The sequence below is a fragment of the Camelina sativa genome, chromosome 5, assembly GCF_000633955.1.
Source record: "Camelina sativa cultivar DH55 chromosome 5, Cs, whole genome shotgun sequence".
Lineage (NCBI taxonomy): Eukaryota > Viridiplantae > Streptophyta > Magnoliopsida > Brassicales > Brassicaceae > Camelina > Camelina sativa.
In genome coordinates this window covers 12,585,930-12,602,099 of record NC_025689.1, presented here as the reverse complement: position 1 = coordinate 12,602,099, position 16,170 = coordinate 12,585,930, and the positions used below count along the sequence as shown (strand labels likewise).

Sequence of the window (16,170 nt, the reverse complement as noted above, 5' to 3'; positions counted from 1 at the left end):
AAGTTTTTTTCCTTATTATTTTCTTCAGGTTTCTACTTTTTTTTTTCTTTAAGATTTTTACCTTAATACAATTCACCAATGGTAAAATATATTTTTAAAAAAAATTTGAGTAAAAAAATATCTCTGAACGGGATTACTTGATTCACAAGTCTCTGTGTTCTCTCTATTTAGAAACCCTTCATCTTTCAATTGTTGAATTGAAGTGCTTTGTTCGTCGTCTTGGCTGGGGTACTGATGAAAAGGATTTTGAGAGAGCATTTAATCTTGATTTGGCGACATTATCGATTTTAAGGTCAACACATTCCCGTAATATCAATGCTTTTCTCTGTTTTACCGTATTCGATTATGGAGAGACTGAAACCAAATAGTTACGAACCAGAGATGTCACAGGTAGTGCAGAAGATCTATGATGAAGATAAAATGAAGTACTAATTAAGGGTGTCTGGAGATTGTCATCCAAGTTACGTCGTTACTCTTTAAGTAAACCAGTTTAATTGTTTTGCTCCCAGACTCATCTTCACATCTCTAAATTAAACCAAGATTTCAAATTGCTTATATACTTGAAGGCTTTGAAGCACAGGATTTTAAATGTTAAGAAGAAAATAAAATTTCATAAGATTTCAGTAGATGAAAATGTTACTTAATTACAAACACTCATGACTTAATTTGTATTAAGTTTCTCATTTTGAAATTGTAAGTTACCAATACAGTCAAACCCACCGGTTAAACCGTCTTCTTCTGCTTATCTCTTATAAACCAATGTTTCATATTTTGTTCATATGGTAGAAAGAACTTGAGACCATGTTAGTGCAACTATACACCAAAACGGCAAAAAGGATAACTAACGAAGGTGTATTTCAACAAGTTTTGTAAGAATTTATGTTTCAAGGCTAAGAGAATGGCTTAGTCATCTACACAGCTTAAGAAATAAACACAAGGCTAATTCTGTAAGATAGTAAGAGTATTAATAACATTGTCAACAAAAGTTAACAAAGGACGACTTACTCTTTGATGTGTCAAGTAAACAAGTTCTGAGTCACTTTGCTTCCTATATATATGCTCTCTCATATTAACAAGATGGTCAAACAGTAGATCGATGTAGTAAAGAACCTTACCTATAATTAAGTAAGACTACTTGAAGCTAAAGAATATGCCTGAACATGATTTATATTATCATCAATATATAGTCCAAACTCATCACAAATCAAACATATTGTGATGGTATCATCCCACGATGGAATCATCAAACCATATCAGTTTGATTAAGCACAATCAAAGGCGACTTTGCAGGATGAAAGAACATGAGATCTTGATTCGACCTGACCCCAATTACTATCACCATCTTCTCATCACGTGTTTCTAGTGCGATCTCTATGCACCAAATGTCTTTTTACCAGTAACAATGATAAGTTTGAAGGTAAGAACTCTTCTCTCTCATGTCTTTCTCAATCCCTAATACAAACGATGAACCTAACTGATAAGATCGGAGTTACATTTCTCCTCTCTTATCACCATGAACAGAGACGCAGCTCTGATCTAACAAACTCACAATGTTGATCACGCAGGATAGTGTTTACAATACTACACTATCTCTATTTATACTCTACATTGTTCTCATTCTTCTTTTTAGCTCCTCACATGTGCCTCTCATGTGCTTATCAAACAATCGCAACAACCCTTGTTCTCTGTTTTGAAACCCTAATTTGTTGTTTAAATGATAAGGTCACCAATTAAGAAATGCTCAGTGGAGATCCTTTCATTAGTGTAGATTACTCTGCTTATTTACAAAAAAGTTATATATCCAAACTAAAAGCAAACAGAAAGTAGTTGAGACAGTGTTACTGAAAGAAGAACAAAAAACCCAAAATAAAGATGCATTCCAGCAGGCCTCGTAGTGGCCGACTCTACACATTGTGCACAAAAAGATTAAGAAAGACGAGTTACTCTCTAATGTGTCAGAACAAGTTTCTGAGTAATATGAGAGATCCTTTATTCATGACCTGCAAGTTTATGAAAGCCTAAATATAAGACTTGAGGCTCAAGAAAAATGTCATAATTCATCATCAATACTCCAATACTCAACAAAGATTAACATACCTTGCAGCTGCAAACGAATCATCAAAACGTAACAGTTCGAGAAATCACAAAGAAAGGCGTCTCGACTGAAGAATGCACAGGCGATATTAGTGACTCGACCGGCGAGGTTGATTCGACCTTCCCCCAAATAGCACCATCTTGACGTTTTTCCAACGCAACCTCTACACACAAAACGTTTTTTTCCGAGTCATGATCACACCATCCCAATATCACCAACTTGCCACCAAAACTTGCCATTCTAGACTCTAGATAACCGAGACTAGGCAAATCATCTAAACCCTTGACAGGTCTCCAAACCATATCTTTTGGATCAAAACCACATGTATAGGAAAATATCCGCTAGAACTAGCAACGGGAGAGAATGGACCAGGCACAGTTTCCCAAATCCCTTTCTCTACGTCGAACATTTCAACCCAATCATTATATCGTCTCTCGCGACCTCCAACCACGTAAATCTTTCCGTCAATGACTCCGGAGGCTGCGTAGCAACGTTCCCTTTTCATTTTCTGGATATGTTTCCACGTATGCAATCTACAGTCTATGACAATCACAGCCTTTACGCGTTGGTTTAAGCCGTTGCGTCCACCCATAACGTAAATCTTGTGTCCGATTGTGACGGCAGTGCATCCAGGATACATCGGAGGAAGTGAATTGATTCTGCTCAACCGTAAAGAGCTGTTGCTTCGATGGAGAATGTACCAGCTTGGGGGTGCAAAAGATGGGAGCGAGATCAAGGTATAAAGAACCGGTTCAGTTAAGCCGAGGAGCGAGCGCGTTACGAGGAGTTGATCCGAAGAGATTACGTTACGGAAGGCTCTGGAGAGTAGAGATAGCCTCGGGTAATGACATCTTCTTACGAGTGCGACGGTACTTTCGATGAGTATCACTGGGATGTCTCCTCGACGAATCGGAGCAAGATTCTGATTTACTTCTTGATCGTCTTCTTCTTCTTTCGGTTCTTTGTCTTGATTCGCTTCTTCTTCTTCTTCTTGCGGGTTCTTTGATGGATCTCCGCCATTAGAGCCGTCGTCGGAAGTTTCAGAGATCAAAGCCATCGCCGCCGTGTGAGTGTGACCAAGTCTTTGAGTTAGTTATGAGATGTTTAACTGAAAAGTGTGACTAAAAAGTAGACTTTGAAAGAAGCTGTGGTATTATAAAAGGAACGAAGAACCTAACGACGTCGTATAGATGATTATAAAATGAGGCCTAATACGTCGTATAAGCGATATTCAAATTAGGGCCTTATAAGGCCCAAACTAAAGTACAGTGAAGGAACTTGAATTATTTTGTTAATTTTATCTTAATAAAAAGAATAACAACAAAAAAAAGGAAGTGGGAAGAAATGAGAATTGATGATAATGGAGAAAAAAATTGTCGAGTATTTGCAACTGAGCGATGAGGTTGAAGAAGACGGCGGCGAGGCACAGCGACTGGAACTGGAAGAAGAGTTTTCACGGGAAGGAAGAAGCTTCTACGAGGTTTTTAGCCTCAGAGGAATCCGAGTCAACCGGGTCGACCCGGGTTTCATTTCCTGCTCCTTCAAGGTCCCTCTCCGTTTGACGGTTCGTCTCTCTCGGTCTCATTCCTTGACATTGCGATGGGAAATGGATTATTTGAGGTTATAAGATGAGAATTCGATTGATAGTGATAGTAGTGAGTGATGATCCGAATTTGATTTGTTTCTCCACTGATCCATCTTGTGATTAGAGAACCGAGGAGAAGAAGATCTCCTCTTTTAGCATTCATATATTGTAGTTGTAGCTTGGATTTTTTTGGTTTATTACTAACTTCTTTGAACAGAATCATCAAGACATTTTTAGGAAATGGATAATTTGAGGTTTTAAGATGACAATTGGGTTTATACTCTGTAATTCTGTATGATGATTCATTGAGCCACCGGTGTTATATTTTTGCTTTGAAGTGGTTCTTGTAGTCTTGTGAGAAGAATCAGGAAGAAGAAGATATATATATATATTGTAGGCCGGACTTGTTTTTGTTGTTTGTATTTGAGACGTGATTTTTGGTTTTTTACCCTTTTAAGGTGGTTCTTTGAGCAGAATCGTGAAGATATTTTAAAAATAGTATAGCTTTGTGGTATTGATCACTTTTTAAGTTGTGATGAAGGCAGGATAGAGACGGGAATCTAGCTAATGGTGCGATTGCAAATCTTGTGGATGAAGTTGGTGGAGCGCTTGTACAAATCCAAGGCTTACCTTTTTGTGTTTCTGTGGACATGTCTATTGCATTCCTTTCTACAGCTAAGCTCGGTGTATGTCTGTCTGCTCGTCTTCTTTTTTTTTTCAGTCTTTCATTTGGACCGCTTGTTGTGTGATTTATTGAATAGTCAGAAATATGATTCTGAAATGGAAATGATATTTTTCAGGAGTTGGAGATAACGTCGAGATTGTTAGGCGTGAGAGGAGGTTATACAGGAACACTTGTTGTAGTCAGAAACAATGAGACCGGAGAGATTATAGCAGAAGGTCGTCATTCTTTGTTTGGCAGGCAAGCTAGTAAGCTCTGAGGTCTAATCTTTCTTTTGGCATTCTTTGTTTGGCACCTTCAAGTGTTTCACTGTTATGTGTTATGGTCAGCTAAATTTGATTAGGGATCTGTTAGGATGTCGTATTCTTCTTTCTGGTTGTGTAAACTTAATCATTTGTAGAGATAGCTTATAAATATAATACCGAACCACCATTCACGTTCAGAAAACTTGATATTTATGGTGATGAAAATTGCAATCTGTCTCACTCATCAATCCATTCACATTCAGTAAACTTGATAGCTATGGATCCTCTTTGGCTTTTTTGTTTTCTTCGCCGCCGTGTGAAGTTTTCAGCAGCAACGAATTAACTGAAAGGGAGAAGACTAAAGTATATTTTTTAAAGAAGCTGTTACGTTCCTTGTGGTTTTTATAATGAAACCATAATTCAGAAACTTCGTTAAAAGCGATTCTTTTGTCTTAATTCATTTTTTCTTTTTAATTTCTAGGTAAATTGTGATATATTAGTATATCATCTAAGTTTTATAATGGTTTTTTTTTTTCCCTTCAGTCTCAAAAACAAATTACCTCTTTTATAATGTGTCAAGCGTCTCTCAACATGACTCACAAATTACCTCTTTTATAATGTTAGAAACTCGAGTTTGTGTTTCAAATGGCGTAACTCAAATGCTTTGTATTCTTAATTCTTAAACATATTTGTATTCTTAGGCTATATTTTTTTCGTGTACCTTGTAGAAGAAGTTAAATATAAAGGTAGTTTTGTCTTTAAGCTCAGGACACTAAATCACTTCGTGTTTGCTTCATCTCTAAACCATAATTTCATAATATTGCTCATATAGTCATATATAGGTTTCGTTAAATCTGATTGTGATTACTTAATTACTGAAGAATGATATATGTCACAAAACAGAAAGAAGCAGAAACTAGTTAAACCAAAGTTGCATTCCAACAAGTCTCGTAAGAACTTCAGTAGAAAGAGAAAGAGTGGCCAACTCTACACAAGGCCTATTCTGTAAAGAGTGATCACATTCTTGCACGAAGGTTAAGAAGGAAGACGAATTACTTTTTACGGTGTCAGATATAACAGCTTCTGCACCACTTTTTGCTTCATATTTGCTCTCAAATCAACAGTAGATGTAATAAAAGACCCTTCTTCACCTGCAAATCCATGAAAGCCGAATAAGACTTGGGGTTACAGAAAATGTCATAATATCATTGTCCATATAGTCCATGCACATGAAAAGAGAAACCTACCTTGAACTGCAAGAAACCATCCCATAGATCATCAAACCGTAACAGAGCAAGAAAGATCAATAGAAGGCGAGGTCCCGGAGATAAGCACAATATCCTTTGAATCGACCGTCCCCCAAATCTCACCTCCTTCACGTCTTTCTAACGTGATCTCTATGCACCAAGTATCATTATAGATGGTGTTTGAAGTGGCCAAAACCATCAGCTTTCCACCCACATTCGCCATTTGACACACAGAGTATCTGAGGTAAGGCAAGCCATCGTCTAAACCCTTGACAGGATTCCAAACCATTTCAACTGGATCAAATACCACTATTGGATGTTTAAGAACACACAGTACATCAAAGCTATACAAGCGATCCTCAATCACACAACACGGGTCGCGCCAAAAATCCATCAACGTAGATGATTCAAGTCCCAAAGACTGCCATGTACCTTGTCTTGGTTCGTAGACCAAAGCACAGAGAGCATCCAAAATGTAAATCCTATCCTGCATCACCACAGATGTGACAAACCCTCCTCCTGGCATATTAGAGATGTAGTGGGATGGATCAGGCACAGTACTCCAAGTTCTTTTCTCTACATCGAACACTTCGATCCAACCATCATATGCATGATGCCTCTCGCAACCTCCGATGACATAAATCTTTCTGTCAATGACTGCGGCGGCTGGACGGTAGCGAGCCCTGTGCATCCTTGAGAGATTGTCCCACGCGTGGAATCTACAGTCGAGGACAAACACAGTCGATACAGGGTGATTAAACCCGTTCAAACCACCGATCACATACATATTGTATCCGAATGTGACCACAGAAGATCCAGGATATATAGGAGGAAATGTAGGGACCTCGCGCAAGCTTTCTGAGATGTTTAAGTTGAGAATGTGACATCTCGAGAAACGTTCGTAACTATAAGGGAATCCGATCAAGGCATAAAGAACCGGTTCGGTGACGCCGAGTTGCAAGCGCCTTCTGTAGAGTACCGGCGAAGAGATGACGCGAAAGAAAGCTCTGGAGATGAGAGATAGCCTCGGGTAATGACATCTCCGGACTAGTGCTACGGTTCTTGTGATGAGTAACTCTGGGATTTGTCGAGGAGGAATCGGAGCAAGATTCTCATCTTCTTCTCTCGGAGCAAGATTATCTATTTCAATTTCAAAGATCAAATCATCGGAAGTTGTATCTCCGCCATTAGATCCGTCGTCGGAATTTTCAGGGGTCAAAGCCATCGCCACCGTGTGATGTCGTCAGCAGCAACGAATTAACTGAAAGTGAGTAGAGAGAGAGTTTGAAAGAAGCGGTTATGTTGGTTGTGGACCTGTGGTATTATAAAAGGAACGAAGACCTCAACGACGTCGTATAGACGATTGTAAAATGAGGCCTAATACGTCGTATAAGCGATTTTAAAATGGGGCCTAGTAATAAGGCCCAAACAAAAGTACAGTATCTGAAGTAGGCCTGGGCATTCGGTTAACCATTCGGTTTCGGTTCGGTTGTATTCGGTTTCGGTTATTTTGGATATAGTAATATAGTAACCATTTGGATATTTATGAAATTTCGGTTTGGTTCGGTTCGGTTTCTTTCGGTTCGGTTTCGGTTTGGTTATTTAAATAAATAACCATAACTAACATAAATTATATTAACATTAACCAAATAAACCAAATATAACCAAAACTAACCGAATATAACCAAAATTAACCAAATATACAATAACAAAAATACAAAAAAGGGAAAAATATGGATTCAATTTTACAAAATAGTATTTAACTTTGTAAATTCAAAATAATAACATTTACATATATTGATTATTTAAAATATTTAATTGTTTTGAATCTAGAAATAATTTATATTTTAAGTTTATTTTATAGTTTTGCATAATATTAAGTATATAATATTTGATATCTTCTAGGTTTTCGGATATTTCGGTTAACCATTTAATTGTCGGTTCGGTTCGGTTCGGTTTCGGTTAGTTTGGATATAGATTTTTACTAACCATTCGGGTATTTGAAGAATTTCGGTTCGGTTCGGTTTAGTTTTTTTCGATTCGGTTTCGGTCGGTTATTTGGTTATCGGTTATTTTGCCCAGCCCTAATCTGAAGGAACTTGAATTATTTTGTTTATTTTATCCTAAAAAAAAAATAGGAAGTGGGAGGAAGAAATGAGAATTGATGATAATGGAGAAAAAAATTGTCGAGTATTTGCAACTGAGCGATGAGGTTGAAGAAGACGGCGGCGAGGCACAGCGACTGGAACTGGAAGAAGAGTTTTCACGGGAAGGAAGAAGCTTCTACGAGGTTTTTAGTCTCAGAGGAATCCGAGTCAACCGGGTCGACCCGGGTTTCATTTCCTGCTCCTTCAAGGTCCCTCTCCGTTTGACGGTTCGTTCGTCTTCCTCTTCGTAAGATTCAATGAGAAGTAGTAGCGTCATAGGGTTTTAGGAATTGGATTATTTGAGGCTTTTAACATGAGAATTTGGTTTATTATACTCTTTATAGTAGTACCAGTGGATGATGATCCGAATTGGTTTGTTTCACCACTGAGCCATTGGTGTAGTTCTTATAAGATTTGTTTAGAATCAAGAAGGAGAAGAAACTCAATTGTTGTTTAGATCTCCTTGTAATTGTTTATATATAGTAGTGTGTGATGATCTGAATTGGTTTGTTTTACCACTGAGCCATTGGTTTGTTCTTATAATATTTGTTTAGAATCAAGAAGGAGAAGAATAAGATATATTATCCTTTATATTGTTCTTGTAATTGTTGTTTGTATAACGATTGTTGGTTTTCCCTTTGAGATGGTGTTTGATCAACTTATAAGTTGTGATGAATGCAGGATAGAGACAGGAATCTAGCTAATGGTGCGATTGCGAATCTTGTGGATGAAGTTGGTGGAGCGCTTGTACAAATCCAAGGCTTACCTCCTTGTGTTTCTGTGGACATGTCTATTGCATTCCTTTCTCAAGCTAAGCTCGGTGTATGTCTCCTCAAGGACCTCAACTCCCCTTTTTTTTTTTGTTTATTTGACCACTGCTGAAGAGTGTCATAGAAATGGGATAGAGAGACTGAGAGAGAGATATATGATTTCAGGAGGAGTTGGAGGTAACGTCGAGATTGTTAGGCGAGAGAGGACGTTATAAAGGAACACTTGTTGTTGTGAGAAATCAGAGGACCGGTGAGGTTATTGCAGAAGGTCGTCATTCTTTGTTTGGCAGGCAAGCTAGTAAGCTCTGAGGTCTAATCTTACTGTTTTATCTGTTTTCAATGATAGGGTTATGTTTCTGTTTTCTGGTTGTGTAATCTTAAACCTTTGTAAATAGCTTTATAAAGATGAGACCGAACCACCATTCAGTAAATTTGATATTTTTGTGATGATCATAATGGTAAAATCTCTCTCATCAATCCAAAATCCAAAAGCTGTGATTTAGGTAGGTATTACAAGAAGGTCCAAGAGAGAAACTGTTATCTATGGTTTCAGCTTGGCTTTAAAAGTAAACATTAAAGTTATAAAAATTATACACAGTTAACAACTGTTGTAACAACTCTATTCTCTTCCATCATATAATGTAACGCAAACAAATAGTTGACCAAGAATTTTTGATACATTGGAAGCTAACTATATTGTAAATAGCAGAAGCAAAAAAATTCAGAACGCTGTTGAACTGACAGTGGTTTCTATTGAGACGAACCAGTAGGAACAACAACATCAGCAGATTGCTGAGAGGATCCTGAAGGTACTGCAGACACAGAGTCAGCTGGTGGAACAGAGACTGAGCTTGGAGGAGGGGGATTAGGCCTTGAAACGGGACTTGGTTGTTGCGGATAAGGATGAGGAGCTTGTTGTGGCGGGCCATGGTGGTAAGGAGGATACTGCTGGTAAGGTGGTTGCATGTATCCTCCATATTGTGGTGGCGGGTATTGCTGGTGAGGATAGTGGCCATGTTGCTGCATCGGGTAAGAAGACGAAGAAGCTCCTCTATTGTCACTGGTATTTGAACCGCCATCTTCGGATGAAATGACTGCACCCATTCTCTGAGGGTCCATTGATGGGTAAAAGTGTCTGTCTTGATGAGGAGGTTGTGGTGGTGGAAATTGATTCTGCTGCTGAGATATAACTGCTCGAGGGAGTAAACCACTATGAGCTACACTGCACTGTTGGTTCGAACCATCTTGATCAGTTTTGGGAACCTGAGATCTACCCCATGTGAGATTTAGCCTCTGTCCGTTGACAACTAGCCTGTTATTAGGTTCTTCTGCAGCCTTCTCTGCTCCGTCCGGGTTGTGTATGTGACAAATGCACATGCTTTCATAGGCATAGAATTGATCGCGAATGTCTTGCTCAAGGACTCTCGAGTTTAGCCCACCAACATAGAGCGTTTTGATGCTTTGATCCTCAGGAGATTCTAAAGTGCCCATCTCACCAGCCTTGCCAAGTAATTTCAAAGCTACTGGATCGTTCACACTGCAGAATATGAAGAATAAAATGAGATTATTCCAAAATGAGACGCAGTTTAGCACAATTAGGCCCACAAACTGATGTAATATTGCTAACTCTCTTTTCAGGAAATACCAAATCAAGAAATTGAAGGGGGTAACTCAACGTTATCATACTCAAATATAATAGAAGAAATTAAAAGTCAGTAGTTTGGTTACCCATAGTAACGGTCTTTAATGTTCTGCTGGGACAAGTCTCGGTATGGACACTCAGCACCTCTTGTACACTCTCCCCTGATGAAGAAACTACAAATATGTGGTCGGTTCCTTTTGTAGTATGGCGTTGTTCTTTGAAGCATACGAATGGTATCATTAGATGGAATCTTCCCAAAAGAAGACTCGTATAATCTAGTCCAGCTCTCGTCTGCATATAAGAAAGTAAGATCATTTCAATAAAGCCACTATAAGATCAAGCTTTCAACAGTATTGCCACATTTCAAAACATATTCAAGACTCAGATAATAACTATTCATCAGATTCCAAGCTTGGACATAGATAAGAGTCAACCATACCTTACGATCATGCTATTCAGCGAAAAACTCCCGGTTCACATCACTCTTTGGGATAGAATCATGAGTACTAATGTTGAGCGCAGTGTCTCTGACCTGAACCGGAAGACCATATTCAAGATCCAAGAGACAAAGTTGACATACATTCTTCAGCTTGCAGCATGTCAGACAAACTTTAGTCTTCTTGTACCTCTCATCCCGCCCAGGTCGCCACCTAAACACCGTGAAAGGTCGGGTACAGATCTTGCATTCCTTATCATACCCTCCGCCTTTGTCTGCAATGCATACCAAATAAAAACAACAAACAGTGAATCAAATCAAACATAAAGCACATACCACTACCAAACTTGCATTCTCTACAATTAAAATTTACAGATATCATCAATTCGAAGTAACCAAAGGTTTAGACTTTCCCCCTAAAATTTCCTAAACCCTAGAATCAGAAATCACTAAATTTGCAGAGAAACATTTAAAAAATCATCAAAGGAGATTGGAAGTTGAAGAGTTTTACCATTCGAACGTAAAGGATTGTCACCGAGACAATGAATCGCGTATGATTGGGAAATCAGAACGTTCCCCATCCATCAGCCTCATTCATGATCTCTCAGTATTCTATGCGCCATTCTATCTCTCTCTACCTTCCTGAATTTGATTTCGTCAGTCTCTCTCGAACACGACGAAGATGACTGACTGGGAAACGAACAGAGGGAATCAACCCAACAACAAGTGGATACGTAAACCGAATTAAACCACAATTAAATTTGAAAACAAATCAATAAACCGGAAATAACCGACCAATCTTATTATATAAAGGCTTTTAAAGTGGTGGTGGTGTATAGAAATAGCGATTGCCGTGCGACCAATCTTAATCACACTTCTCTCCTCAGTCCTCATCATCATCAAATCACCTCTCTCTGGCTCTCTCTTTTCTCTCTATCAATCCAATTTTTTTACTAACGTTTGTTTCATTCTCTGCAGGATTAGTGTAGTTTACTATTTCGACTAGGTTTTCGTTTCGTTTCTATTTTTAGATCGTCTCTTCTAGGTTCTAACCCTTAACCAATCGCTCGTTGTTGTTTCTCTCTTTTGTGATTTTTGTGATAATGGATACAGGAGGTTCTTCCTACTTGAAGGCAATGGCTCGATGCCCAATTCAGCGATCCTTTCTCCCTAGAGATACCTCCAAAGAAAACGTAAGTTTTTTTGTTACAAAAATTAGGGTTTCGCTTTTTTATTTTTATTTTTGTGGCTTTGTTCTGTTCTTCGGGATTTTAGGGTTTCAATTGATTGATTTCGTGTTTTGATTATCAATTTCGTGTTTTGATGATGAGTTGTATTTGTTGTTTTATGTGTGTAGCTTGACAGATTCATTCCGAATAGATCAGCCATGGATTTTGACTTTGCCTACTGGCAGCTAATGGAAAGACCACCAAACCTGAACGATGATCAGCAGGCAACAAAGAAGGTAAGCTCACCATCGAGAGAAGCCTATAAGAAACGTTTGGCTGAAGCCATGAATCTCAATCGCACTCGTATCCTTTCTTTTAGGAACAGACCTCAAACTCCAACTCCTCCAGTGGCTACTCAAACTCCAGTGGGAATTTACCAACAACAGCGTAAGCCGCCTAGACACATCCCTAAGACTTTCGAGAGAATGTTGGATGTTCCTGACTTGGCCGATGACTTTTGTCTCAACTTACTTGACTGGGGCAGTGATAATGTTTTAGCCATTGCATTGCATCATACTGTTTATCTCTGGGATGCTTCTAAGGGTTCTACTACTGAACTTGTCACTGTTGATGAAGATACGGGACCTGTCACAAGCATCAACTGGGCACNGCGTAAGCCGCCTAGACACATCCCTAAGACTTTCGAGAGAATGTTGGATGTTCATGACTTGGCCGATGACTTTTATCTCAACTTACTTGACTGGGGCACTGATAACGTTTTAGCCATTGCATTGTATCATACTGTTTATCTCTGGGATGCTTCTAAGGGTTCTACTACTGAGCTTGTCACTGTTGATGAAGATACGGGACCTGTCACAAGTATCAACTGGGCAGCAGATGGTCGTTATCTTGCTGTTGGGCTTAACAGCTCTCAAGTCCAGATTTGGGATTGTGCTGATTGTCGTAGACTGAGAACGTTGGAGTGTGGTCACGCGTCTAGAGTAGGATCGTTGGCATGGAACGATCTTATCTTGACAACGGGAGGAATGGATGGGAAGATCATCAACAACGACGTACGGGTTAGATCACACGTTGTGAATACGTACAGGGGTCACACTTTACAAGTTTGTGGGTTGAAGTGGTCAGGATCTGGACAGCACTTGGCAAGTGGTGGCAACGACAATGTGGTTAATATATGGGACCGTTCTAGTAGTACTCAGCGGCTGCACAGGCTTGTAGAGCACACATCTGCAGTTAAAGCTCTTGCTTGGTGCCCTTTCCAAACGAATTTGCTTGCAACTGGTGGCGGTGAAGGAGATGGGAGTATAAAGTTCTGGAATACTAGGACAGGAGCTTGCTTGAACACGGTAGAAACTGGCTCTCAAGTTTCTTCTTTGTTATGGAGCAACAAGGAAAGAGAGTTGCTTAGCTCACATGGGTTTACTCAGAACCAGCTTACACTTTGGAAGTACCCATCTATGGTGAAAATGGCTGAGCTCAATGGTCACACATCACGTGTTCTATATACTGCCCAGAGTCCGAATGGTTGTACTGTAGCTTCTGCAGGAGCAGATGAGAGACTAATGTTTTGGAATGTCTTTGGAGTACCAGAGGTTGCCAAAAAAGTAGTAGTACCTGAGCCATTTTCTCATGTGAACCGTATTCGCTGAAGTTGGTGGAGCGCTTGTACAAATCGAAGGCTTACCTCCTTGTGTTTCTGTGGACATGTCTATTGCATTCCTTTCTAAAGCTAAGGAACACTTGTTGTAGTGAGAAACAAGAGGACCGGTGAGGTTATAGCAGAAGGTCGACATTCTTTGTTTGGCAGGCAAGCTAGTAAGCTCTGAGGTCTAATCTTACTGTTATATCTATTCAGTGATAAGGTTATGTTTCTTTCACTGTTATGTCTGTTTTCTGTTTTGTGTAATCTTAAACCTTTGTAAATAGCTTTATAAAGATGAGACCGAACCACCATTCAGTAAATTTGATATTTTTGTGATGATCATAATGGTAAAATCTCTCTCATCAATCCAAAATCCAAAAGCTGTGATTTAGGTAGGTATTACAAGAAGGTCCAAGAGAGAAACTGTTATCTATGGTTTCAGCTTGGCTTTAAAAGTAAACATTAAAGTTATAAAAATTATACAGTTAACAACTGTTGTAACAATTCTATTCTCTTCCATCATATAATGTAACACAAACAAATAGTTGACCAAGAATTTTCGATACATTGGAAGCTAACTTAGCAGAAGCAAAAATTCAGAACGCAGTTGAACTGACATTGGTTTCTACTGAGACGAACCAGTAGGAACAGCAGCATCAGCAGATTGCTGAGAGGATCCTGAAGGTGCTGCAGACACAGAGTCGGCTGGTGGAACAGAGACTGAGCTTGGAGGAGGTTTTGGTGAACTAACTGATTTACTAGAACTCCGTCAATTTTGTATTTGTTAGACCTTGTGAACCAGAATCACGATCGTACCAAGATCAAACAATGTAGTTTCAAAATGTCCGTGAGAGGATTATATCGTCTTGATCAGTTGTTTTGAAAGCAAGATTACAGCCAGGTTAACAATCAGATTTGTCTTGCTTTTACATTGCTCTCATATACTTGAAGCACAGTGAGTATTTTTAAATTGATATATAGCAAAGTATCATACAGACGATATTATCTTCTCTTTTTGTATATATGATCTATATATATAGATAACTTCAGCCTTCATCAGGACTTTGTACTTCTATTGTTAAAGCATAACCACCGGTAAACTAAACCACTGTGTTCATCTACATCTCTATACCAAGATTTCAAATTGCTCATTTAGTAGAAGCAGATTAGGTTTCATTAGTGTATAAACTACTCTGGTTTCTTACAAAAAAAGTAGTTATATAACTAAAAGCAAACCGGAAGTAGTTAGTGAAAAAAGAAAACCCAAAATAAAGATGCATTCCAAGAAGTCAGTCTCGTAAGTATTTTATTTGGTATAAAGGCTAAAACAGTGGCCGACATACACATTGTGAACAAAGATTAAGAAGGACCAGTTACTTTCCAATGTGTCAATTCACACTTTCTGAGTCACTTTGCTTCATACTTGCTCCCGTGTATCAACAAGCTGCTCAAACTTCACCTGCAAGTATATGAAAGCTTAACTAAAACTTGAGGCTCAAGAAAATGTCTGAAACATAACAAATCATCACAGAAACATACCTGCAAAGTACTGCAAGAAACCATGCACCACGATTTGAATCATCAAACCGTAACAGTTAGACAAATCTCAATGCAAGCCGAATGCAGGTCGTCTGTATACACAAGCGAGGTCGATTCCACATTCCCCCAAATCTGACCTCCTTGACGTGTTTCCAACGCAATCTCTACACAAAAAACATCATGTACTCTCCCGTGATAGCCGCCCAAAATCAACAACTTGCCACCAAAATTCACCATCTTAGACCAATGATGATAACTGTGCATAGGCAAATCAGAAGTGGATACGCCCATCAGAGGTCTCCAAACCAACTCATTCGGATAGTATACCACTATTGGATGTCCAAGAGAAAGCGTAAGATCAAAGCAATACAACAAATCTCTAACCGCACAAGAAAATGGGCGCCAAAGTCTCTTTAGTTGACTTTCAAGTCCCCATGACTGCCATAGACCTTGACTTGGTTCGTAAGACAAACAACTCAGATGATCCAAAATGAAGATTCTCCCCTGCATCACCACAGACGTACCAAATATTCCATTCGCACTAGCATCGTTAGGGCATTGACTAGGAACAGTCTCCCAAACCTCAGTCGTCACATCGAACACTTCGATCCAATCATCATCACGTTTCTTGCGACCACCGATTACATAAATCTTTCCGTCGATCACTCCGGCGGCTGCATCGAAACGAGCCCTTTGCATATTTGGGAGATAACGCCACGTATTGAATCTGCAATCGATGACAATCGCAACCGGTAAGGGTTGCAAAAAGCCGACGTAACCACCCACTGCGTAAATCTTGTGTCCGATTGTGACGGCAGCAGAACCAGGAAACGTGGGAGGATATGAAGAATACATTCTGATAAATCGTGAAGACATGTTGCTACGATGAAGAATGAACCAGCGTCGGGTATCAAGTGCTGGGAGCGAGATCAAGGCATAAAGAACCGACT

The 16,170-nt window shown here is 39.2% G+C and overlaps 4 protein-coding genes and 3 pseudogenes across 6 annotated transcripts; 3 read left to right on the top strand and 4 right to left on the bottom strand.

The window, feature by feature from the left end:
- LOC104789193 lies at positions 2,119–3,152 on the bottom strand (annotated as a pseudogene).
- Positions 3,426–4,847, top strand: LOC104786686. The gene is made up of 3 exons (XM_010512134.2): positions 3,426–3,659; positions 4,226–4,366; positions 4,481–4,847. The coding sequence occupies exons 1-3, from the start codon at positions 3,450–3,452 to the stop codon at positions 4,619–4,621; spliced, it is 492 nt and encodes a 163-aa protein (XP_010510436.1). The 5' UTR covers positions 3,426–3,449; the 3' UTR covers positions 4,622–4,847.
- LOC104789191 (putative F-box/kelch-repeat protein At2g29780) lies at positions 5,886–7,079 on the bottom strand. The gene has a single exon (XM_010514924.1). It carries the CDS (start codon positions 7,077–7,079, stop codon positions 5,886–5,888), a length of 1,194 nt encoding a protein of 397 aa, XP_010513226.1.
- On the top strand, positions 7,976–14,026 carry LOC104786683 (acyl-coenzyme A thioesterase 13-like). Of its 2 annotated transcripts, XM_019245876.1 has the most exons (4): positions 7,976–8,228; positions 8,683–8,823; positions 8,937–8,988; positions 13,774–14,026. In XM_019245876.1, exons 1-4 carry the CDS (start codon positions 8,019–8,021, stop codon positions 13,863–13,865), a joined length of 495 nt encoding a protein of 164 aa, XP_019101421.1. In that variant the 5' UTR covers positions 7,976–8,018; the 3' UTR covers positions 13,866–14,026. The 2 variants fall into 2 exon arrangements, with proteins under 2 accessions (XP_019101421.1, XP_010510433.1); XM_010512131.2 differs by lacking the exon at positions 13,774–14,026 and having other exon boundaries at positions 8,937–9,235.
- On the bottom strand, positions 9,326–11,525 carry LOC104786684 (annotated as a pseudogene).
- Positions 11,709–13,688, top strand: LOC104786685 (cell division cycle 20.2, cofactor of APC complex-like). 2 transcript variants are annotated; one of them, XM_010512133.2, is made up of 4 exons: positions 11,709–12,042; positions 12,207–12,314; positions 12,404–12,465; positions 12,563–13,688. In XM_010512133.2, exons 1-4 carry the CDS (start codon positions 11,953–11,955, stop codon positions 13,686–13,688), a joined length of 1,386 nt encoding a protein of 461 aa, XP_010510435.1. In that variant the 5' UTR covers positions 11,709–11,952. The 2 variants fall into 2 exon arrangements, with proteins under 2 accessions (XP_010510435.1, XP_010510434.1); XM_010512132.2 differs by having other exon boundaries at positions 12,398–12,465.
- The window catches only part of LOC104789190, an 809-nt pseudogene continuing 272 nt past the window's right edge, over positions 15,634–16,170 (bottom strand).

Bases quoted from the DNA above. Each gene is read 5' to 3' on its own strand.
- LOC104786686 (XM_010512134.2), top strand. From the start codon at position 3,450: ATGATAATGGAGAAAAAAATTGTCGAGTATTTGCAACTGAGCGATGAG. The intron at 3,660-4,225 runs GTTCGTCTCTCT...TGATGAAGGCAG, and splicing joins AGGTCCCTCTCCGTTTGACG to GATAGAGACGGGAATCTAGC. The intron at 4,367-4,480 runs GTATGTCTGTCT...GATATTTTTCAG, and splicing joins TTTCTACAGCTAAGCTCGGT to GAGTTGGAGATAACGTCGAG.
- LOC104786683 (XM_019245876.1), top strand. From the start codon at position 8,019: ATGATAATGGAGAAAAAAATTGTCGAGTATTTGCAACTGAGCGATGAG. The intron at 8,229-8,682 runs GTTCGTTCGTCT...TGATGAATGCAG, and splicing joins AGGTCCCTCTCCGTTTGACG to GATAGAGACAGGAATCTAGC. The intron at 8,824-8,936 runs GTATGTCTCCTC...ATATGATTTCAG, and splicing joins TTTCTCAAGCTAAGCTCGGT to GAGGAGTTGGAGGTAACGTC.
- LOC104789191 (XM_010514924.1), bottom strand. From the start codon at position 7,079: ATGGCTTTGACCCCTGAAAATTCCGACGACGGATCTAATGGCGGAGAT.